The 24,374-nt window shown below is 37.5% G+C and overlaps 1 protein-coding gene across 7 annotated transcripts in view; it reads left to right on the top strand.

The window, feature by feature from the left end:
• OPA1 (optic atrophy 1 (autosomal dominant)) overlaps window positions 1–24,374 on the top strand; it is a 94,539-nt gene that overhangs the window by 24,321 nt on the left and 45,844 nt on the right. For all 7 annotated transcript variants that reach the window (XM_006761997.2, XM_006761999.2, XM_006762000.2 and 4 more), the window contains 14 exons: window positions 1,964–2,017; window positions 4,268–4,372; window positions 6,060–6,146; window positions 6,813–6,926; window positions 11,990–12,070; window positions 12,197–12,271; window positions 12,586–12,657; window positions 12,740–12,839; window positions 13,171–13,301; window positions 17,160–17,232; window positions 17,323–17,395; window positions 18,325–18,440; window positions 19,258–19,322; window positions 20,353–20,429. In XM_006761997.2, coding sequence (XP_006762060.1) covers window positions 1,964–2,017; window positions 4,268–4,372; window positions 6,060–6,146; window positions 6,813–6,926; window positions 11,990–12,070; window positions 12,197–12,271; window positions 12,586–12,657; window positions 12,740–12,839; window positions 13,171–13,301; window positions 17,160–17,232; window positions 17,323–17,395; window positions 18,325–18,440; window positions 19,258–19,322; window positions 20,353–20,429 — 1,223 coding nt within the window. The remainder of the gene's footprint in view (window positions 1–1,963; window positions 2,018–4,267; window positions 4,373–6,059; window positions 6,147–6,812; window positions 6,927–11,989; window positions 12,071–12,196; window positions 12,272–12,585; window positions 12,658–12,739; window positions 12,840–13,170; window positions 13,302–17,159; window positions 17,233–17,322; window positions 17,396–18,324; window positions 18,441–19,257; window positions 19,323–20,352; window positions 20,430–24,374) is intronic.

Raw genomic sequence — 24,374 nt, 5'->3', positions numbered from 1 at the left:
TAATGTTGAATTTTCTATTTAATTTAGGATATATTGCATGAAATCATTAAATATTCACATTCAAACTAAAACAGTTTATACTGATACTGTTTATATATTTCATACTAATTTACCTGCAGTTGGATGAATATTTAATGGAACAAAATAAATCAAAGTACCTTTTAAAATGAATTGGGAATTTAATCTGCGTAAAAAAGTTTTTTATGACCACATTGTTACAGTGTGATGGCATGCCTTATGATCGAAATGTGGAATTATTTATTTCTCCTTTGGCCTTCAATATTTTGTTCTTTGGGTTATGGGCTCCTCTCCAGCTTTCTTGTTTCCTCACATTTTAGGAGACTATTAATAATTCTTGCCCATGCTACACAAACACACAGTCAAATGAAAAGAGTTTCTATCCATAAGTCTCTACTTGCTATACAGGAATGAGAAAACAACAAAAAAGTTTGCTTTATATTACCTTTTTTCTAATTACTAAAACATAGTTAGAGATTTTTAGGCATAGGCTTTTAAGGAAAAAATAATATGTACCTATTACTTCTAACAAGCATTGACATTTATAAAAAATATTTTAAATTGATTGCAGAGAGGAAAGGAGAGAGAGAGAGAGATAGAAGCATCAGTGATGAGAGAGAATCACTGATGGGCTGCCTCCTGCATGCCCCCCACTGGGGATCGAGCCCACAACCCAGGCATGTGCCCTGACCAGGAATCGAACTGTGATCTCCTTGTTCATAGTTCCATATTCAACCACTGAGCCATGCCGGTTGGGCGTCATTTTTATTTAAAAGAAGTATTTGGGGAAAACTTTGAGAAAGTATTTGGGAATAGGAATTAAAATCTCAAATTAACTTTATTGCATGGATTAGAATTATTAATGCCTTCTTGAACAAATCATTTAAAATTTGTTCATATATATTTGCTATCATGATGTCTTGATTGCTTAAATAGCCAATGAATAACAAGGATTTACATGAATTTTAACCAGATTTTTGTGTCCTATGAAATAAATTCATGTTTGCAAATTTTGATGATCAGAAATTAGACAGTTATTTTGAAAGACTGAGAATAACAACTCTGTACCTCACCAAGGAGTCAAAACACAGTTACGTGGATTTGTCATAAATGACATCATTTTGATTAAAATTAATCATTGTGTTTGATATTTAGAATTGTATTGTGACAACTTTAAAGCCTGTTACACAATAAAGTTCTTTGTCGTTTTTGGATATTTTACTTTAGAACTATTAATATTAATAACAATTTGAAGTAGTTTCTGCAGTACCTGTGATCTTGTCCTACTTTTGTTTTATGTCCAAATTAATTTTAGTTGCTTTACTTGACTTCATTGCTACTGATGCATTTGCTATATTATGTGTTAACAGATCTTGCACTAGAACTAAATTTAAAAACAATCATCTGGCTCCACTTATAGCTCTGAAAATGCAAGTGGTTCTTTGCATTTATTAAATACTTCCCTACTTACAGAATGGAAATAGATAATATTTGCTTAAAATATACACTATGATCAATGAACTTTTTCAGTAGCTGTAAATGATAACATGTATCTGACTTCCCAAAACACTTTTCTGTAGGGCTGTCAATGTTTTATTTCTCCATGTATCCAAGTGCCTGTACTTGAGCACAAAACAAGCTGTGAAGAACATAGTAACCATATATGTCTAATTTTTCTAACAAGCCATTCATAAGAAATGACTAGAATGGCAACAGGAAATGATTGCTTTTTAAGGTTTTGATTTAATATGAAATTTAATGAGCTTTTCTTATTGATGAATATAATTGTTTTTTACTTTCTTAACTATCATTTGATTTAAAATTGCTTTGATTATGCATATAAAATCAGTTTTTACTCTTAAAATACTTAAAAAAAACATTTAACTTATGGTGCATCCTATATAAACCTAATTCTATTCAAAATTAATTTCTTTTAAACATTTAGGTGACAGACAAAGAGAAAATTGACCAACTTCAAGAAGAACTTCTACATACCCAGGTAATTCTGATGTGTAAGAAGAGCCAAGGACTTTTTCTTATCCTATATAATAAAAGGCTGGCCACTGGTCACTGTCTGCAGAGCGATCAGTGGGGTAATTGGGCCTCTGCTCACACCTGCCTTGGCCTGGCACTGCCCACTCACCTCCATCATCCCGCCACGGTCCCACTCTCATCAGGGCCCATTGGGGCCGGCAGTGCCTCCAATGCCGCCCTCTGCCAGCAACAGGTCACTGACACCTGCCATGTTCCATGCCGCCCCCTGGTGGTCAGAGCATGTCATAGTGAGCCCTCTAACTCCCGGTGGAGGGGACAATTTGCATATTAGGATTTTATTATATAGGATACTATTATAGACTATTACTACATATAAATGAATAATTCTATAAAAATGTTTATAGTAGAATCTAACCTATGGGATGGACTGGCTTCTGGCATGATTCTACCTGTTTCATACTACATAGTTGAACTAAATATTATGTTTTTCTTTAATTTGGCTTACTGTGGCATTCTCTGAGGAGTGAACCATGAGTTCCTGTTATTTTCTATATTCTTGGAAGATTGACTACAACTTAAAAAATATTCTAAGAGATATTTTCCATTATATTATAGATTGAACATAAACATTCTGCTGGTTGTAGGATTGAGTAATTCTTAATAGTTTTTCAAACATTGTAATGCTTAGAGAAGAAATTATAGTGTAAAAACTGAGAGGACCAGTTAGAAAAGGATCACAATTATTTAAGAAGAGTATGTAGCCAAGCATTTATTTTTGACAAAACAACCTGTCTAAATGCTTTGTCTTCTTAAAATCTGTTTTTATATCAGTATTTTAAAAATTAATGTGTAATCTCTGACCACAGAAACTTATCAGAAGTTGGAAGAGTTTGAGCCCTTGACTCATACCTTTCTATATACTCAAAACTCTGACCTTGGATAGGCTACCAAGTATCCCTAATCTCAGATTCCTAACATGTTTAGTCTTTGCCTGACGTGAAGGCTTAAGGAAATTAATGCAGGTGCAACATTAACTAAAGGGGTTATCACATAATGCATGCTCAGGCACTGTTAACTATTATTATTTTACTAGAGGCCTGGTGCACGAATTCATACACCAGTGGGGTCCCTGGGCCTGGCCTGGGATGGCTAAAACCGGCTCTCCGACATCCCCTGAGGGGTCCCAGATTGCGAAAGGGTGCAAGCTAGGCCGAGGGTCCCCACTGGTGCATGATTGGGGCCGGGGAGGGACACGGGAGGTTGGCCAGCCGGGGAGGGACCGCGGAAGGGCTCCTGGGCATGTTGAGTCCATTGCGCTCAGTCCCAATCAGCCGGACTCCAGCAGCAAGCTAACCTATGGATCGGAGCGTCTGCCCTCTAGGGGTCAGTGCACATCATAGCAACTGGTTAACTGGTCGGCTGCCCCCTGGTGGTCAGTGCACATCATTGCAACTGGTCGACAGGTCAACTGTCTGGCCCCTGGTTGTCAGTGCACGTCATAGGGAGTGGTTGAGCATCCTTAGCATATCATTAGCATATTATGCTTTGATTGGTTGAACAGACGACTGGACACTTAGCATATTAGGCTTTGATTATATAGGATATCATTGCAATTAAAACACAAAATAATGTGGGGAATGGGAAGAATTTGAATTTTTGCCAAATTGTTCCTATAATGAAGACTTAAAAATTTTTGATGTAATAGGAAATATTGCTTCATGGAATGTACTTAAGGACTGGCTTCTTTAAATGCTTACTTTTTTTTTTAAAATATATTTTATTGATTTTCTACAGAGAGGAAGGGAGAGAGATAGAGAGTTAGAAACATCAATGAGAGAGAAACATCGATCAGCTGCCTCCTGCACATCTCCTACTGGGGATGTGCCCGCAACCCAGGTACATGCCCTAGACCGGAATTGACCCTGGGACCTTTCAGTCCGCAGGCCGACGCTCTATCTACTGAGCCAAACCGGTTTCGGCTAAATGCTCACATTTTTAAATAATTTAATTTCTTCATTGTAAATACCAAAGAATTTTTCAAATAAAATGCCAAATTATAATAGAAAACTATAGTGGAATTTATTGTTTGAGATTTTCATAATTCTCTAAACATTTTCATAGGAGCTTTTTAAATGAAATAATTTATTTTGAATAGTCAGGAAATATGACTTCAGGATTTTGGAAGCCTTTAATTTAGACTTAATGTTATTAACCCATCTTTTTCTAATGTAGTTATGGTATTATTTGGTTTCAGTTAAAGTACCAGAGAATCTTGGAACGGTTGGAAAAGGAGAACAAAGAACTGAGAAAATTATTGTTGCAGAAAGATGACAAAGGCATCCATCATAGAAAGCTTAAGGTATTTTAATTTTATCTTAATTTGTTGGTTCTCAGAACTTTGCGGGTTCATCAATACTAGTGTGTAAGGGACCATAACCATACGTGTTCTATCCTCCTTTGTCACCTGCTATCCTTCAGGGATAGGAAGTTCGCTTCCTATATTAGCACATTTTATAAAGTGTAGTTTCCAGACATTGATTTTAAACTATGCCCATAAAATCTTCATACTTTTACCAGCCATTTCTCATGAATCAGTTTATTTTTCTGAAATACCTAGTATATCTTTAGGCCTATTTCGTTTCTACAGCGATAAAACCAGAATTCTGAGTTGATGGATGTTTGTATATGACTTACCATCATTGCCTTACTTATGTTTCCAGTGAATGATTAGGCTACTTTCTTCAGTTTTAAGAAAGTTAACATTTTCTTCTGGAAAGTTCCTTAGGCATTTTAAAGAATTTTTGGAAAAGCATATGCTGTATTTTTATCAGCATATTGGTAATTACCATTATCAATAAAGTAAATCTTATTTCCCACTAAACCAAGTTGTATGTATTAAATTAAATTGGAATAATTCTTCTAACTTGTATCCCCTATGAATAAACTGAATTTGGGTGTAGCAAAACTGCAATAAGTCATGGCACAGACATTTGGTACCATGTCCAAAGATATGTAATTGTAGTTTAAGCAACACGTATTAGTAGTTCTGCTCTAAATCAGGATTGTATAAAACAAATAAATAGCATGGCTTTATTTACAGGTTACACACAGCAATTGAGAAAAGTTATGTCCAAGTGTTAATATATTTTGAAAGTTTATGTCAGAAAAAGTATATTCTGTCATAGAATAAAATGTCAATGAAAATTTAAAGAATTTTTTGTTTATTTCTTAGTGGAGGGATCGCAGTTGCTTCACATTTATTATTTCTAGCTGTTAAAAGATGAAGGGAACTGTAGGCCCTTATGTTGTTTCTACTGTAGGGTTAAAACTTACCTTTAATTATTAAATGTTTGATAGCAGAACTTTTTTCCCAGCCAGTGTATTTGTTCATTTATTCATCAAATACTTGAATCTTGTTATTTGTCAGGTACTGTTTCCACTTACAGAGAGAAACAATACAGGATGTCTGCCCCTGGTGCTCTCACTTATTAGCTGTGCAGTTGTCAAAGTGTACTTAATCATGCTTACTGGCTTAACCATCTTTTTGGTCATCCTTTCTCCACTTTAATCTTCTTTTCAGTCTTTCTTTCCCCGCCCCCCACCTCCTATCTATTTCTATCTCTATCTCTAGATCTGACACACCAAATTTGGTAGAAGATGATTTCCTTTCAGTTGGTCATCTAGCACCTTATTTGGCCTTTATGCTATTAATGGTTTTCTTTGTTGGGCATTTAATATTAACTCTTCAATATTAAATAACAACTTCCCTCTTTTACCATTTAGTTAGAAAGTTAGGAAATCCTAAATTAATGTACTTTAATTATCAGTGTATCTCTAAGTAAAATAAATTGGATAAATTAGATAAGAAATGAAATTTTATTATATACTGTTTTACTATGACTGTATTTGCATAATTAGAAAAAAACAATACCATGATTATGGAAAAACATTATGAATTTATCAGCTTTTTTTTCCTCTTGACACGTCTATGGTATTTTTTTAAATGTTTTCACTATTTAATTAATGTAATTTTTTTACTTTTGTAGAAATCTTTGATTGACATGTATTCTGAAGTTCTTGATGTTCTATCTGATTATGATGCCAGTTATAATACACAAGATCATTTGCCAAGGGTAAGTGAAAACTTAATAGTGAAATGGCCCCTTAGCAAAAATTTAGGTTTTAAAAAAGTTATGTGTATGTACACACACACAATACATACACATTCATATATACATATACATACAGGTTAAACTAGAGACATATACTTTTTTATATAATATTATGAGTTATAGATGATTTTTTAAGTATTGAATGTTATTTGAGTACTTTGATCCATTGGTCGACTTACATTTATAACAAAGGAAGGCTGTTACATATTTGGCATTACATATTCATAATATCCATTATATTAAAGTAACTGAACAGTGGATTAAACTCAGCACATGAGTGAAATTTAACCTGATAGAATTGAAAATGTCTTTGTAAAGAGTAAACTAGCTATGAGAAAGACTTGTGGAACTTGAATGATCTGGTTTTAGAAATAGTGGTTTAAATTAACACAAGTTTTTAATAAAATTTTGATTCTACTAGTAAATGGGTCCGATTCATGTTTTGCTATTTATATTTTCAGTATGCATACACGTATCAACTATCAATTTTTTCATGAATGATATTTTTTAAATCATTTAACTGTAGATACTTGAAAAGACTAAAAAAATCTTGGCGGCATTTCAAGTATGTTTAAATATAAGTTGGTATTGAATAATATAAATAAATGTTATTGTTTTTGACGTAAGGTTGTTGTAGTTGGAGATCAGAGTGCTGGGAAAACTAGTGTGTTGGAAATGATTGCTCAAGCACGAATATTCCCACGAGGATCTGGGGAGATGATGACACGCTCTCCAGTTAAGGTAAGAAAATAGGCCATCTGAATGAAGTTCCTTAGAGCTTTGTTTATTATGTTGAAATGAAGAGTTTTAACTAAAGAAAGAGCATTTGGAATTATTCCTATTAGAAATAAGTAGGAGGCACAGTCAGGAAGCCAGTGTAACAGGAGCTGAATAAGGGGAGAGGAGGACAAGGGTGCAGTGGGAGGCCAGGCTATCCTGTTATTAGGCTTTGGAGTTTAGTCTGAGTAAGAGAATAGAATCTTGGAAGTGGAGTCAATAAATAGAGATAATTATCTGTCTTTAATGTAAAAAAAAGTAGAAAATGGGACAGTAGCAGTTGAAATATGTTGGGTCAGGGGAGTGTTTTAAAGATATTTATATGCTACTAGAGGCCCGGTGCATGAAATTTGTGCACAGGTAGAGTCCCTAGGCCTGGCCAGTAATCAGGGCCAATTGGGGCTATGCTGATCAGGGCCGGGCCGGAAAGGAGGCAACGGTTGCTGGGTCGGGCGCTGAAGGAACAGATGCCGGACACCAATGCTGCCATTGTCAGTTCCCCACCACTGTGCGATTCCCGCCTCCCCCCAACCCCCTTCCCTCACCACCGTGCCGCCACCACGGCGGGCGGGCAGCAGGACGATCAGGGCCTGCTGGCCAGGGGAAAGGACGGCATGGAAGGTTGGCCACACCCACCTCTGGTTCTCCGTCCCAGCCCAGGGGCCAGGGGGAGGGACTGTGGGAGGTTGGCTGGTGGGGGAGGTTGGCTGTGGGAGCACACTGACCACCAGGGGGCAGCTCCTGAATTGAGCGTCTGCCACCTGGTGGTCAGAGCACATCATAGCAACCAGTCATTCCGGTTGCTTAGGCTTTTATATGTAGATATAGATATAGATATATAGATATAGATATAGGTATGTTATGATCTGGTTGAAAAAAAAATGATGCAAGAGAGAGGGAGCAAAGTCATTGAGGTAAGAGTCTGGGACTCAGTGTACAGTTGCCCATGTAGAGTAATACTGACAATTCATCCATGGTTACAGGAAGGAAGTCTATGGCTTCAGAGTCTCTCATTCCAAAAATATTCATTAGGTGCTTAATATGTGCCAGCACTGTTCTAGGCAGTGTTTTGGTAAACAAAACAAAGATCTTTAACATAATGGGGAATATGGTGTAGTAGAGAGAGACAGATAATAATCTATTTTAATAAAAGGGTAAATAATTAGGGTGGATGTCTTCTGGATGACCTTCCAGACAAAGCCGCAGTGGCTGCGAGGGCCGAGGCGCAGCTGCAGAGGGCCCAGGCTCAGGCCAGCAGTAGCAGCAGCAGCGGGGTAATGGGGGCAGCACCTTCCCCGGATCTGCCGGGTCGCCTCCCGCAGAGGGAGGCCAGACTGCAGCTTAGGCCAGGGGCCGAGGCAGAAGCGGTTAGGGGAGATCAGGCAGGCAGAGGAGCAAGTTAGGGGTGATCAAGCCAGCAGGGGAGCAAGTTAGGGGCAATCAGGCAGCAGGGGACAAGGTAGGAGCGATCAGGCCAGCAGGGAAGTAAGTTAGGGTCGATCAGGCTGGCGGGGGGTAAGGTAGGGGCGATCAGGCCGGCAGGCAGAGGCAGTTAGGGGTGATCAGGCAGGCAGGCAAGCAGTTAGGAAGCGGTGGTCCCGGATTACGAGAGGGATGTCCCAGAGTGGAGAGGGTGCAGGCTGGGGTGAGGGACCCCCCGTCTTGTGCATGAATTTCATGCACCGGGCCTCTAGTAGACATAGTAAGTAACTAAGTTACATAGTATGCTAGGAGGTGGTAAGTGTGCACAGAAGAAAACAGTGGAGCCAGGCAATGGGAATGGTGGTACCAGGGTACTGGTAAGCTGCATGAGGAGGTGACAGCTGAACAAAGATTTGCAGAAAGTGAGGGAGGGATTCTGTGGGTATCCTGTTCAAGAGTGTTTTGTGCAGAGAGAACATTACTGCAAAGCTCCTGAGATAGGTAGCTGCTTAGTGTGTTCCAGGCCAGTGTGGCGAGAGCAGAGTGAAGAGCAGCCAGGTGATGAGGTCAGAGGGATACTGGGGAGAACAGATTACTAGAGCCTTGTAGATTATCATGCAAACTTTGGTTTTTGTTTTGAATAAAATGGAAGCCAGTGCAGTGTTTTGAGCAGAGTAACGACATACTTTTTAAAAGGCTCACTCTGACTGCTTTGTTGAAATAGACATTGGCAAGAGGTGTAGAACCAAGGAGACCAAGTGGGAAGCTATTGGAGTACCCAGGTGATTTTTGTACCAGAGAAGTCACAGTGAAAGTGGTAAAAAATGGTTGAATCTGTGATGGAAGTAGGATCTACATGATTTTTTTACATATTTGATATGGAGAGAGAGGAAGTCAGTTGTCAGGATGACTTGAGGTTTTGGCCTGAATAAATTAAAGCATGCGATTGACATGGGGTAGTCTGGATTAGAATGAATTAGCTTTGGGGAAGAAAATCAGGGGTTTGGGACTTGTTAACAAACAAGAAATTGGATATACAAGTTTGTAGAGCGGTCTGGGCAAGCTAGAGACTTAAATTTAGGAGTCATAATTAAATATCTAAAGGTAATATAGAGAGCCCTGGTCTTCCTGGGTAAGATCACCATTGGAGTGAGTAGAGAGAGAGAAGACAGAATGGAGGCTTGTGTCCTGGGCACTCCCAACATTAGAGATTGAGGGAAATGGAAACAATGAAGGAGTTTGTGAAGGAGCAACCAGCGTGATAGGAGGGAAACCAGAACACTGTGGTCTGTGTCCTGAAAGTCAGGAAGAAAATACCCAGGAGGAAGGAGTGGCGGGCAAGGTCAGTGCTGCTGGTAACCAAGGAAGGTGGAGACTAAGAACTGATTATTGAATTTACAGTGGAGGCAAGTAAGTGGCATTGTGGACACATTTCCTTCTGATTGCTTCTACTCCTTCAGAGACATAAGCTAGATTATCAGCTGCTAAGTAGAGAGAGGGGAGAGGGTATTGAAGATTGAATAAGTGGGGAGTGTGAAGTCTTTTCTAGGCGAGTGATGAGTCCAGGATTGAGTTGATGAGGGAAGTCAAGAAATATTAGGATTGCTGAGTGGTACTGATGTCCCCATTAAGGTCTGGACACAAATTTAAAGGGACACTGTATGGTTGTATGTGTGTTTTTTTTTCTTTTAGTTCAGCTGGTGGTGTATTATAGAATAGTTGGAGAATTGGAGACTTGAAATCACCAAGGATGAAGGCCAGAATAGTGGTAGAAAATGAGACAGTGAGGCTGATGCTAAAATCTTTTAGAAATGGAATTTTTTTATAATGGCAATAGCAGTTTGGTGTGATTCATACAGAGTGCACTGGGGTCTGGCTGCAAATTCAACCATGTTGTGTCAAGCTAGTTTCTTTTTCATTGCTCCATAGCAGTGATTTTTAAACTGTATGCCGCAAGAATTTTTAAAGCATGCTGTTCCTGACTATTTAGTCAGGGGCACTGACCTCTTTTCTCTTACATTGTCAAATAAAAAAAGTACAACAGCCAACGCAATAGCCATTTGGTATGAATGAATCAAAATTATACCTATTTTTTGCTGTTCTTGTTAGACCAATAGAAAATATATTTTTTGGTGTGTTGAAGAATTATAGTAATTAACCTCATGGTGTGCCATGAGATGAAAGAGGTTAAAAATCACTGTTCTGTGGTATTGTTTGGCTGTACCACACTTTACGGATCTATTTGGAATACTTCTAATTTAGGAAGAAAATGAACTGACTACACCTCATATCATGCTCTGTAATCGACTGTAAAAACATTTTAACCTTCCTTTACATTGTTGGCAGCACCCTAATTGTAGTGACTATAGATGATGTTATATTTTAGGGGTTCACTTTCTTCTGACAGGCTGATCCAGCATGAACACATTTCCTTGAAACCAACAAGACTGGTCTCTCTCCAGTATGCCCTTCCTCCTATAGTATTTTAGTATATGATATTACCAGGATTTCTCCTGGGTTGACTCTAAACTCGAGATTTTTGTGTCACCTGAAGAGTGGGATCTCCAGAATCTTGAATCTTGACTTAGTGTGTTAGCCTCGTTAGCAGCTTCTTTCTGCTTTGTTTCTTAATGTGTAAATGCCTCAAAGGGAAATTGTACACAGAATGTTCTGGAGGGCTCAGAATTTGGAGATTCATCACTGCTGTGAATTTTTCTCTGGGACCTTGGCAACCTGAATCGTGGCTGCCTGGGCTTCTCAATCCAGTAAAACTGTTACAAAGTTTTAAGCTTTTCTCTCAGGCCACAGATTAGCAAATGCCCTGGGGAAAATACCTGCAGGAATTACCCCCCCCCCCACAAATTCTTTAGGGTCTTGGACTCAGTCCAGGTTGCTCTCTGATGCCTTCAAACAGATGGTTTTGTTTTCTAGCCTGTTAATCTAACCTCAGTAGAAGGAATTGTATTTTAAAAGTGAAATTGGATCATTATAGTGAAGCTTGAAAAGTTACACTTAAAAAATCAAGAAATGTGAAGTTGAGAAGTTGAAACCATTGATGGTTAACCTATAAGTTGTTAGAGAATTTCTTGCACATATGGCACTGTTTGGGGAAAGGCTGTCTTAGCTCTTTGAGTCAATTCTTCATACTTCCTCACCTACAACAGTTGATACAGTTAGCTCTCAATAAATAGGTGTTAAATAAGTGAATTGTCCTTTATCTGAATTTACCTGTGAAGTTAAAGGCAAGGTTTTCTTTTAGTTTTACAGGTGTTAAATTGGTGGTTCTGTGCTCAGTACACTATATAATATTGACTATGAAACAAAAAAGGCAGTAGTATTTTAGGTCATGAACGATACAAAGTAGCCATTGATCTTGTTGGGCAATCACAATACATGTGATAGGTATATGGACAATACAGATAAAGAACTCTGTGGTCTCCACGTTGCTGTGTTGACAGCCCCAGGAATCCTCCTGATGTGTATGTAGTATGAAGGGACACCTGGATTTGTGCGATGCAGGGGCCCAGTCTAGACCATGTAAGTGCTATGGGAATTAATATGAATTGTAAGTGCATTATTACATTTCAATTTTCTATTAATTCCAGGTGACATTGAGTGAAGGTCCTCACCACGTAGCATTGTTTAAAGATAGTTCTCGAGAGTTTGATCTTACCAAGGAGGAAGATGTAAGTAGCATTCATGTGAGGTTAATGTGTGTAACTTTATAACCTGTGTAAGCTTATGAAAGACAACTACAGGGAATATTTGTTAACTGAAGGTTTTCTCAGGACTTTGTTGTTTTCCGTTCATAGCTTGCAGCATTAAGACATGAAATAGAACTGCGAATGAGGAAAAATGTGAAAGAAGGCTGTACTGTTAGCCCTGAGGTGAGTGTGCAATTCATTTCACCAGTGTTTTGTGGAATCTAATGGTCATGATATGAAATAAATCATGATATTGACATTGATATTTAGATTGCTGCTATTCCAAGATAACAGATATTTTTAATATTCCTAATAATATATCATTTTGTAGGAAATTGTCTTAGAATAATTGCTTTTAGGATCAGAAAAAGAATAACATTTTTCTGAGCACCATATCTGAATGGATGAGATACCGACTTTTCAGACTATATATCACCAAAGAGTTCCTAGCAAATTACCCCCCCAATATTTTTTGTTTTGTTTTGTCCCCTGAGTAGACCATATCCTTAAATGTAAAAGGCCCTGGACTGCAGAGGATGGTGCTTGTTGACTTACCAGGTGTGATTAATGTAAGTATATACAAAACTTGTATTTTGTCATATTCCTTTGTGGAAAACATTTATAATGACATTTAAAACCTTTTTCTTTAAGACTGTGACATCAGGCATGGCTCCTGACACAAAGGAAACTATTTTCAGTATGAGCAAAGCTTATATGCAGAATCCTAATGCCATCATCCTATGCATTCAAGGTAAATATATCACAAGATTTTTAATTGCACTGATATGCTTCCTTTAGCAATCCAGGCTTTGCTCTAAATATGCATGTTACATAAACATGCAAGATAAATATGTTTCACCCTCTTTGTTTTATTGGTAAATAGAATTGAAGTTGGGAATAATTTTGTAAATTTCACTGTAGGCATCATAGAAATTTTTATTGGCTAGAATATCTTTTCATAACAAAAGATGTATTAAGAAAATTTTTCTTACTATAATGTAGACACAACAGTGTAGCTTGTAGAAAATTTAAAAATCCATTTTGCAATTATTACAGTGTCGTATTTTTATTTTATTTTTCAGATGGATCTGTGGATGCCGAACGCAGCATTGTTACAGACTTGGTCAGTCAAATGGATCCCCATGGAAGAAGGACGATATTTGTTTTGACCAAAGTAGACCTGGCAGAGAAAAATGTGGCTAGCCCAAGCAGGGTGAGGTTCTTTAATATGAGACAAAAGATTCTTTGTACAAAAACTTGTATTTTACCTTATTCTTGTGTGGAAACCATTTATAATGATATGACAGGAACTGTTTATATAAAAAAAATATCCTTATGGAATACTTTATCAGAGAGTAGTAGAGGGGTTTTTTTTGGTTTTGGAAGTATTGGAAAGTTATAGTAAATTATTTAAGTGCAATTTTGAGGTGTAAATAAAATTCCATAATTATAGTTTGCTAATGTTGTATACTCTATTTTAAATAATTTTGTATACTGACATACTGTCATTAACCTTATTTGTGATGTTTCTTTTTAAGTTGATGTTCATAAATTAGTATAAAACTAGTGACAGTAAAGATTCCTTTTGGACCCTATGTATGCCTTTTTTTTTTTTTTGCAGAAAAACATTATCTTTTCTAACTGATCAAAGACTATATTTGATCATATAGCAGATTTTTATAATAGAGAAGGCATTAGATTAGGTGTTAGCAGTCTTATCTGTGCTCCACCACCAACTGGTGTGTCTTTGGGCAAATTTTGTTACTTTTCTGTATCTAGTCAATGCACAATCGAGCTTGGAAGTCTAGTTCAGTGATTTTCAACTGGTGTGCTGCAAAAAATTTTAAAACATGCAATTCCTGAGTATTTAGTCAGGAGCCCGATCTCTTTTCTCTTAGATTCAAATAAAAAAATAACAACAGCCAACACAACAATAGCTATCTAGAGTAAATGAGTCAAAATAATACCTATTTTTTTTTGTTGGATCAGCAAAAAATATATTTTTTGGTGTGCTGCAGAATTTTAGTAATTAGTTTATGTGTACCATGAGATGAAAAAGGTTAAAAATCGCTGGTCTAGTTGATCTCTAGGGTCATTTCATTTCTGAAATTCTGTGACTTCAACTTTCTATACACGTTGCTCAGTGTCCCTAAAGGAAAGAGGTTTATTTCAAGGTAACACTATGTGTGTTATTGTGGTTCAGGTCTTGACTTAGGTCATGCTCTCTACTTAATTGTAAAGGTGTAAGGCATCCTCATTAAGAGTGAAGAATATGTAGCCAGATTGCTTGGTTTCAAATCCTGTCCCTACTGTTCGATAGCTTTGTAAACTGGGAAAAGTTATTTACGTTTTTTAATGCTTTAGGCCTCCTCATCTGTTGGAAATGAAGGTACTAATGGCACTAGCTCATAAGGTGTGAAGGTTTAATGAGTTCAATACTTGTTTTAAAAGTGGTTGAAATAGTCCTTGGCACAAAAGTGTTATACACAGGGCGGCTGTAATCGGTTATTATTTTATTATTATACTAGAGGCCTGTTGCACGAAGAGATTCGTGCAATAGGCCTTCCCTTCCCCTGGCTGCCGGCACCAGTTTTCCTCTGGCACCCGGGATCCAGGCCTTCGCTCTGGCCAGAGCCGCCTTCAGTCTTTGCTGCTCTGGCTGGAGCTGCCTTCAGTTTTCCCTCTGCCACTTCACGCCTATGTATGCAAATTAACCATCATCTTTGTTGGCGGTTAATTTGCATATCTAGCTGATTAGCCAATGGGAGGCGTAGCGAAGGTACGGTCAATTAATGTTTGTCTATTATTAGATAGGATATTCTTATTCCCCATAGAACAACAACTTCAGATATAAGTATCTATCCCTGCCTAGAATTTCTCTCCTTTCCACCTGAAGCTTTCTGGAACTGGGCCTCTCTATCAGGTTCCCAAGACAGATCCCTCTTATGTTCACTGATTGGAGGACTCATAGGACTCAAGCACATAGTTATACTTACACCTAAGATTTATTTCAATGAAAGGAGACAAAGCAAAATCACAAAGGGAAAAGGGACAAGAGATGATGTCTGGAGGAAACCAGGCTCACGTTTTAAAGAGTCCTGTCCCAGCAGAGTCACGAAGGACATGCTTAGTCCCTCCAGCAACAGGTTGCTCATTAGAGACTCAGCACCTAAGGTTTTTATATGGACCTGGTTATGTAGGCACCCTCAGGTACCAAAATACAGACGCCCAAAGGAAAGCAGACGTTCAGCATAAGCCTCATTGCTTGCACAATTGAGCTACTGTTATTTAGGGAAAGTTTTATATCATCGTAGGGAATTGTTTACTAGTTAAGTTCCCAGATGCCAGCGTAGGACAAGAAGTCCTTTCTGAGGATTATGTTAACCCTTTAATCTGACCTTGGCTTTGCCTTATTTTATGGGTGAGGCATGCTGTGGCAGTATTTGTCCTAATATGGCGAGACGGGGAGAAGTAGGTGAAAGCAAATTTCTGTGCTTTCTTCCCGTCTCTCTCCATTATTTTCATTTCTTTTTCCTCTTGTCTAGGATAGTGAGTTTGCATTTCTTTTGAAATGTAATTTAAGCTCATAGCAGTCTTCTTTTATACCAGAGTCAGCATTAGCTTAGGGATGTGGCCTATCTTAGAGCAGGAGTTCTTACATTAGTAAGTCTTCAACTGGAGGGCCTTCTGGGAGTAGGAATTCTTTTACACTTGTGTGAATGATAGATCTCTTCAAATGTGCATTTTTCTGGGGCCAGAGACTATAGTTTTGGTTACATTTAGAAAAAGATTTTTGACCCTAAAAGAGTTGAAAACCAATGGGTACAAATATTTTTTTTACAAAGAGTATAAAAAGACAGTCCAACTTGATTAGAATTTAGATATTTGCAGAAGAATGTGGGGAAATAATAGCAGCTACCATTCACCGAATCTTCTGCATTCCTGGCACTGTGCTGAGTATCATTATTATCACATACTAGAGGCCTGGTACACGAATTTGTGCACCAGTGGGGTCCCTCCACCTGTCCTGTGGGATTGGGCTGAAACCGGCTCTCTGACATCACCCGAGGGGTCTCGAATTGCGAGAGGGTGCAGGCCAGGCCAAGGGACCCCACCGTTGCATGATCAGGGCCGGGCAGGGACATAGGAGGTTGGCCAGCCAGAGAGGGACTACGGAAAGGCTCCAGGTCATGTCCAGCCCATTTCGCTCAGTCCTTATCGGCCAGACCCCAGCAGCAAGCTAATATGTGGATTGGAGCATCTGCCCTCTGGTGGTCAGTGCACATCATGGTGAGTGATTGAGCGGCCTTAGCATATCATTAGCCTATTATCCTTTGATTGGTTGAATGGCTGACTGGCCAACTGGACACTTAGCATATCATGGCCAGAGGGAAGCCTGGGTCCCCGTGCCTGTCAGTGGCTGGAGGGAAGCCAGTGCCAGCAGCTGGGGGAAGGAAGGTCTACTCTTATATGAATTTCATGCATCAGGTCTCATTTTGAAAATGTTGGAGTATACTTAAGGCCATATAGCTAGTAAGTGGCAGAGCAGAAATTCAAACAGAGGCCTGACTCCAAAGCACTACACATCATTCCAAGTTTTAATTTTGATACTTGTGTTTTGTTTTGTTTTTAAAATATATTTTATTGATTTTTTACAGAGAGGAAGGAAGAGGGATAGAGTGTTAGAAACATTGATGAGAGAGAAACATCGATCAGCTGCCTCCTGCACACCTCCTACTGGGGATGTGCCCACAACCAAGGTACATGCCCTTGACAGGAATTGAACCTGGGACCCCTCGGTCCGCAGGCTGATGCTCTATCCACTGAGCCAAACCGGTTTCGGCGATACTTGTGTTTTAATAGAACATTTTTAATATACTAAAATTAAATGTATTTATTTTTTCCTCAAATAGAAATTGAAATACATTTTAATCCTTTTGTATAGGTTTACATATTTAAAGTAACTGTACATATACAGCATCATTAATTTTCTTTTCTAAATGGTATATAATGCTCCTTAAAATTATGTAAACCTTTATCTCACATTTATTTTTCTCACTTTTAAAAATAGATTCAGCAGATAATTGAAGGAAAACTCTTCCCAATGAAAGCTCTAGGTTATTTTGCTGTTGTAACAGGAAAAGGTATGCAAAGATGGATTATCGTAATTGAAGTTTTTGTTGTTTTCAAGTGATAAACATTTTCTCAATGAGAACCTCATTATCTTTTCCTAGGAAACAGCTCCGAAAGCATAGAAGCAATAAGAGAATATGAAGAAGAATTTTTTCAGAATTCAAAACTCCTAAAGTAGGTATCTTGTTTAAACATTTAAAGATTTGATAGGGAGTAGCTTGAACTAGTAGTTTTCACTTAAAAGTTTCTTTATAGCTGTTAGTTTAACGTTGACTTTTCAGAATTTTTCCCAGATGGTACCTACTAAATAAGTCCTCCAGCTACCCTGACAGAACTCAGAGCAGTTTATCACATGCAATACATGCTGACATAGCAAACTGCCCCTAGGATGTGGGCAATGGATGACAGCATGGACACCTGAAGTTGTGTTACTTACAAAGTGATTTTTAAAAACCAACACTTACATTTTTAAATGCATGTATTCATTTTTCTTACAGTGCCGGGGACAATTGAAGTGGGGATGGGGATGTCAAAGGGGTATCCCTAAATACCAGTAGATATTGACAGAAATTATCAGAAAATACGATACTAAAGAAAAGCAAAAAGGAAGAGCTAAAGGGCAACTGAGTTATAATAAAACTTACAAGTAGAGAGTCTCTTGAAGTGGAAAAGTATGTTTGCCTCTATATTAGTATAGTAAATCAATATAGTTCTCAGACATACTATTGAGTATTTTCCGAAGGGATAGGAGCTCACAGGTGTATAGAACTGTGCTGTCCAATACAGTAGTCACTAGCCTTGTGTGGTTATTTAAATTTAAAGTAGTTAACATCAAATAAAATTAAAACTTCATTTCTTAATCACACTAGCCACATATTTCAAGGACTCAATAACCCTATGTGGCTAGTAGTAGCTACCATATTGGTTAATTTAGATATAGAATAGTTTCTTCATCACAGAAAATGTTACTGGACAGTGTTGCTATAAAAATGTATACATGGGCTGTTCTCATTAGGTTATCATAACAAGCACATGCTCAAACTTAGTGATGGTATTGTCCTTTTGTTATTTTAGTATACTTTAACTCTTGTTACTTTTAATAGGGCCAGCATGCTAAAGGCACACCAGGTGACTACAAGGAATTTAAGCCTTGCTGTATCGGACTGCTTCTGGAAAATGGTACGAGAGTCAGTTGAACAACAGGCTGATAGTTTTAAAGGTAAGTTGGGTTTTTGAAATAAGGCAGCACATTTAGACATTGTATTAGCTGGCAATCTTAGGCATCCATGAGGTTCTTTACTCCCTTTAACAGTTGCTTTTCAGTTCATTTACTCTTAGGTAGTATGTGGAAAATACAGTATTACAAGAACGGGGTGTTTCCTCTCAGAGGAAACATTGCTGGGAGCACTTTGTGAGTTTCAACAGATTAGAAGGTGTGCAGTAGTATTTGGGAGAAAGAGCTTAGTAAACTGCAGTGAAGTCAGAGTCCCCCTTTGGGGGTTGAGGGGAGAGGAAATGTGTTAGGAATCAGAGGATTCTGTGCCTCGGCTAGTTCATGAATTCCATACTTTTCCTGCTCCATGGCTTTGCGTACATAGTTTCATTTGGTGATAGTACACATTTCTTCCTTTTTTTCATTTGGCAATCCTACCCGTTTATTCCATTTAATCCCTAAGCAACCTTGTAAGTATTAGTATTAGTCCCATTTTACAGGAGAGAAAACTAAGGACAGAGTACCTTACCTAAGTAATACACCCAGCATCATACAGCAGTAGACCCAGGATTTGAATCTTGGTATAAATGCAGAGTCCATGCTCTTAGCTACTGTACTAAACTCTTTTGGTCATGTGTTTTGTGGATTGGATGTAGAAACTAGAGTCAAGGAGATTCAGAGATGTTGAGAGCCCAGAGTACTCAGGAGGCATAGGTGCACACTTAAATTCAGTTAATGAAGAAGATATGCATGATAGCCTTTAGCCACTGCCTGTGGAAAGAAAGAAAGTCCTCTAACTTGAACACCTGTCCTTCTTCCTCAGCAACACGTTTCAACCTTGAAACTGAGTGGAAGAATAACTATCCTCGCCTGCGAGAACTTGACCGGGTAATGTTTGTGCACCTGATGTATTTTGCATATATCTAATCCAGCGATTTTCAAACAGTGTGCTGCAAGGTATTTTAAAACATGCAGCACCTGGCTATTTAGTCAGGGGCACTGACCTCTTTTCCCTTAGATTGTCAAATAAAAAATGACAACAGTCAACACAATAGCTGTCTGATGTGAATGAGTTAAAATCACAACTATTTTTTTGTCAAATCAGCAAAAACTACAATATATTTTTTGGTGTGCACAGAATTTTAGTGATTAGTTTACGTGTGCCATCAGATGAAAAAGGTTGAAAATCGCTGATCTAATCTAATATTGCACTCTAACAAAATGTATGTTAATGAGTGAAATTTGGTAAGCTACATTGTTCTGGTTTTTACCATGATTACTAATTTAAAGCTGCAAGAATGCATTCCCAGGAACAGTAATTTTTCTACAATAATTTAAATTGTTTTTAAAACATAACTAGGGTCATAGGATGTCAAAACAAGTATTTAAACGTATTTTCTGAGATGAAGAATTTTTTAAAGGCATTATAGAATTAATTGTATTTATGTAATGTAAACTTTTAAAACTTATACACCAACTTTTTTACCTTTTCAACATTTACTGTTGAAGAATATATCTAATTTGATGGGATTTAAATACTAGTTTTCCTTGATTTTAAAAATGCCATTGGTTGTAAAATAGCATCAGTTTACTAATACACTAAGTTCATATGTATTACTACTTTCATATAACATTTGGTATGTGAAAAATTTATCTGAACAAATGTTATGTAAAAAACTGCATTCAGAATTAAGTGAATAAGGTAGACATTTGTGTCAGTTTATTTGTCCTTGTCTGGATATTGGCATTTCTACAAAAGATATTAGAAGAGAAGAGTGTTATTTGCTGGTCATGCATGCTTCAAACCTGAGCTCATCCTACTAGCCTGTCAGAGGCCTTCTTTTTAGTTATTTCTGAAAATCATGGCAGGGCAAATGGACTCTCTTACGAAAATCTTTCTTGTATCTATATTGCCTAGAATGAACTATTTGAAAAGGCTAAAAATGAAATCCTCGATGAAGTTATCAGTCTGAGCCAGGTTACGCCAAAACATTGGTGAGTAGTTGACCTTTTTTCAAAAACTTTACTCTATGAATTATAATGAAATACTAAAATTTAGATTGATAAAACTGTGATTTATTGAAGCTGAATGACTCAATCCTCAAAATATAGGCAGAAACATAAATGTATCTAACCCTGTTCTAGTCTACCTATTTAAGTATTTAAGTAGAATAATTGTGTATTAAGTACCTCTTGCTTTTTACTCTTTTTTGGAGGGATTGGGGGGAGGCGGGGTGGTTGTTGTATTTGCTAGAATGATTAATTTAAAGCAGGGCATGTCCGGGCTGTGGACCATATAACGCCCATGAAATCATGTGGATTGGCCCTGCCAAGGCATTAGGGGTGAGTTAATTAAATGTTTGACCAAATATAGCAGGCTGATTTTTAAGTTGATAATTTTTATATGGTCTGCAAATGATGTTATACATATCCAAATGGTCCTTGGCAGAAAAAAGGTTCCCCACACCTGATTTAAAAGGTTATCTCACTCCCATGCTCAAAACCTATAATGGTTTCATAGCACACATCCAAAGTTCCCTAAGTGGCCCTCAGGGGCCTGCACGACCTGGCCCCGGCTGCCTTTTCACCCTCTTCCACTCGGACCTTTATTTGAGAACTCTAATGTTCTGGCCCTGGCTGTCTTGCAGTTAGTTCTTCAGGCAGCTCTATATTCTTTTAAAATCTGATTGCTTGAGGCTTTTTGTTTTTTACCTTTAATATGTTTTGTACAAATCATTATTCAAATTGAATCCTATTTGAAATTTGTCTTAAATAGCAAGTAAATACATCCTTTTGAAAAATACTCATGCAAGTGTTTCAAGGCAAGCTATCACCTTCAACTTATGCTTTGTGTAAATTTGGGTGCTCTTAAATTTGTTGGAGTGGGCACTGTAACCAAAGTGGGTTCTATATACCTCAAGTAAGCTATGTCTAAATAGCCCTTAGATTTTTTTGCAATTATCTGTTAATTATCAAATTCCTGGTGCATATCTTATCTTTCTAACAAAATCTGTGGTATCTTAAAGAATTTATCACTCTTGGAGCAGCACTATTCTTACTGCCATGCATTACAAATAGTTTCTGTACCTCTTCTGTTTGCTCAGTTCAAGATTATCAAAATTGACCATACATAGTAGTGTCCAGTCCTTGAGTTTGAATTCAGTATTACTAGTTTCCCCATCCTGGTGACCTTTCTTCTTCAGTAGGGAACACTTTTCTCTCTTTAAGCAGTCAAAGTTTACCTGTTTTTAATCTTCCCTATTAAAAACAAACAAAAAGCCGAAACTGGTTTGGCTCAGTGGATAGAGCGTCGGCCGGCGGACTGAAAGGTCCCAGGTTCGATTCCGGTCAAGGGCATGTACCTGGGTTGCGGGCACATCCCCAGTAGGAGATGTGCAGGAGGCAGCTGATCGATGTCTCTCTCATCGATGTTTCTAACTCTCTATCTCTCTCCCTTCCTCTCTGTAAAAAATCAATAAAATATATTTTAAAAAAATAAAAACAAACAAACAAAAAGGGTTTTGGTCTATACTTATTGAGTAATTATATACAACACAACTTATCTTTGTTATTCTTTGTATTTTAAGACAGTTCTATGGCTTTATGTAAGCCAATTCATTTTTAATTTACAAGAGATAGCTATATGTGCATGCATGTGTGTATGTACACAGGGAATGAATATAATACTACTCATACTAGCTTGTATGAGGATAATGATCATAAAAGATGATTTGTAAACTGTAATAACTAATAATGCCATTTGTGGCAGAAAAATTTGATGTTTCTGTAAATTGAGGGCATCATCAAATGGCATGGTTGGTTTTGTTGGAGCAGAGCACGTCTGTAATCAAAGTTACCAGCAAGAAAACGCGCCTTAATGGTAAATCTCATTTATTTAGCACACAAGTAGCTGATGAGAATTGTGCAGGAACAGGAAGCCTGCATTGCCAGATTGCCTGTTAAGAAGGCAAGGGAGAGAGCTGGGACAGCTGGCTGCTAGACGTTTACTCTGTGTGCTGCTGGAGCAGATGATTTTGTATATTTTCATCATTTTTTTTTTTTAGGCACTATAGCTTAACACAAATATAGATCAAAATAGCAGGTCCTAATTTTACTGTTCATACTACATTGAATTCACCTGCAATGTACCCCAAACATTTTTTAAAAATATATTGATTTCAGAGAGGAAGGAAGAGGGAGAGAGAGATAGAAACATCAATGATGAGAAAGATTCATTGATTGATCGGCTGCTTCTTGCACGCCTCCTACTGGGGATCAAGCCCACAACTTGGGCATGTGCCCTTGACTAGAATTGAACCTTGGACCCTTCAGTCCACAGGCTGATGTTCTATCCACTGAGCCAAACCAGCTAGGGCTGTACCCCAAATATTTTATGTTTGTGACATATTGATGTCTTAGGTAGTTTCTTTTTACTGCATAATGCCTTATGTGATATTTTAGAATGTGTGCTTAAGATGCTTATAATTGTTAAGGTCACAGGACTGTTTGATCTATATATATATGCTCTGAGTGCAGTGTTATAAGCATTTTATGTCCTAAAATAATTGTTTGTTATTCAGTTATAGACATCCTACTATACTTTAATTATATTTTAAGAAAGTTATTGGGGGTTTAAGCTTGACATATGGTACATTATAGTGAGAAATAGGCTCTCAACATTCTTACACAATATACCTGATCATCAAGAATCAGTTACTGACATTAAGCTGGAGATACTGGTATATCATTAACATGATCTGACCATCATCATAGATTTTTTTTTCCATATGTCATTTGGAAGAATAGCTGGCTAGATTTATAGAAACACACTTTTTAAAAGAAATGATATTATAGTATGGGTACAATTTTTGCTGAAGGGTATTAAGTTTATTTTGTTGAAGTTAGAAGAATGAAAGGAAAATTGGAATGCACAGTTGAGTCCTCTAACTCAAATTTAAGGAATCAAAAAAGATTTCTGATATAATCTGAGTTGTAAAGGTGGTAGGTAAAGGCAGTTTGTGACAGGGATATTGCAGAACCAGGAGGTGAAAGTAAGAAAGATGAAGCAGGTAGCTGAAGACCATCACCCCTAGTTTTAGCATAGAAGGAGGAAGGAGGCGGGAGATAAAACAGTGAATATAAGCAAGACATAGATTATTCTGGGCCTTACAAGCCAAGTTCAGAAGACTGGAATTTATCCTATGAGCAGTGAAGACCATTGAGGAGGTTTAGGTCAGATTTGCAGTTTAGAAATATCTTTGTAGTTGAGAAAATGGAAAACAGGTGGAGAAAGTTGTAAGCCAGGAGGCAGTTGTAATAATCTAGACAAGACATCATAGTGGATTGAACTTGAATGGTGGTTGTGCAAGTGGAGAAGTGAGACATTCTGAGATATTTAATAGGTTACCCAGAAGATAGAATTGACAGGATTTAGTGATTGGATGCAAAAGTAATGGAGAAGAGGCAATTAAACAGCGAGTACATCGACATCCAGTAATTACTTTGTTAGGAGTCTGTGGAATGAAGATAAATTTGACAAAGATGAGCACATAAGAATCTTTACCATGGTTTTGTTTATAAGTGTAAAAAAATTAAAGTGTAAAAAAACTTGTTCACTATTTGGAATCATGTAATATTTGATGTATCCATAGATGGATTACTGTAGAGCCATTGAAAAATATAGGATGTTGACATGGAAAACTGCATGATGTACTTTTAAGTTTAAAAAAGTATTTATAAAGCAGTATGTGTAATGATCTACTTGTGTAAATATACATGTACACAAGCATTAACTTTTAAAAATGACAACTTAAGCTGTAAATAGTGGTTGTCTACTGAAAGAGGAATTGTGGATGGGTATTTACTTTTTCTGTGTTGGTTGAAATTAGTATATGGAATAAGTCCTCTGCATTAAAAGAAAAAATTTCCATTAATTTATTA

The sequence above is a fragment of the Myotis davidii genome, unplaced genomic scaffold (assembly GCF_000327345.1).
Source record: "Myotis davidii unplaced genomic scaffold, ASM32734v1 scaffold557, whole genome shotgun sequence".
Taxonomy (NCBI): domain Eukaryota; kingdom Metazoa; phylum Chordata; class Mammalia; order Chiroptera; family Vespertilionidae; genus Myotis; species Myotis davidii.
The sequence above is the reverse complement of the archived record's forward strand: the minus strand, read 5'-3'. Positions and strand labels throughout refer to the sequence as shown.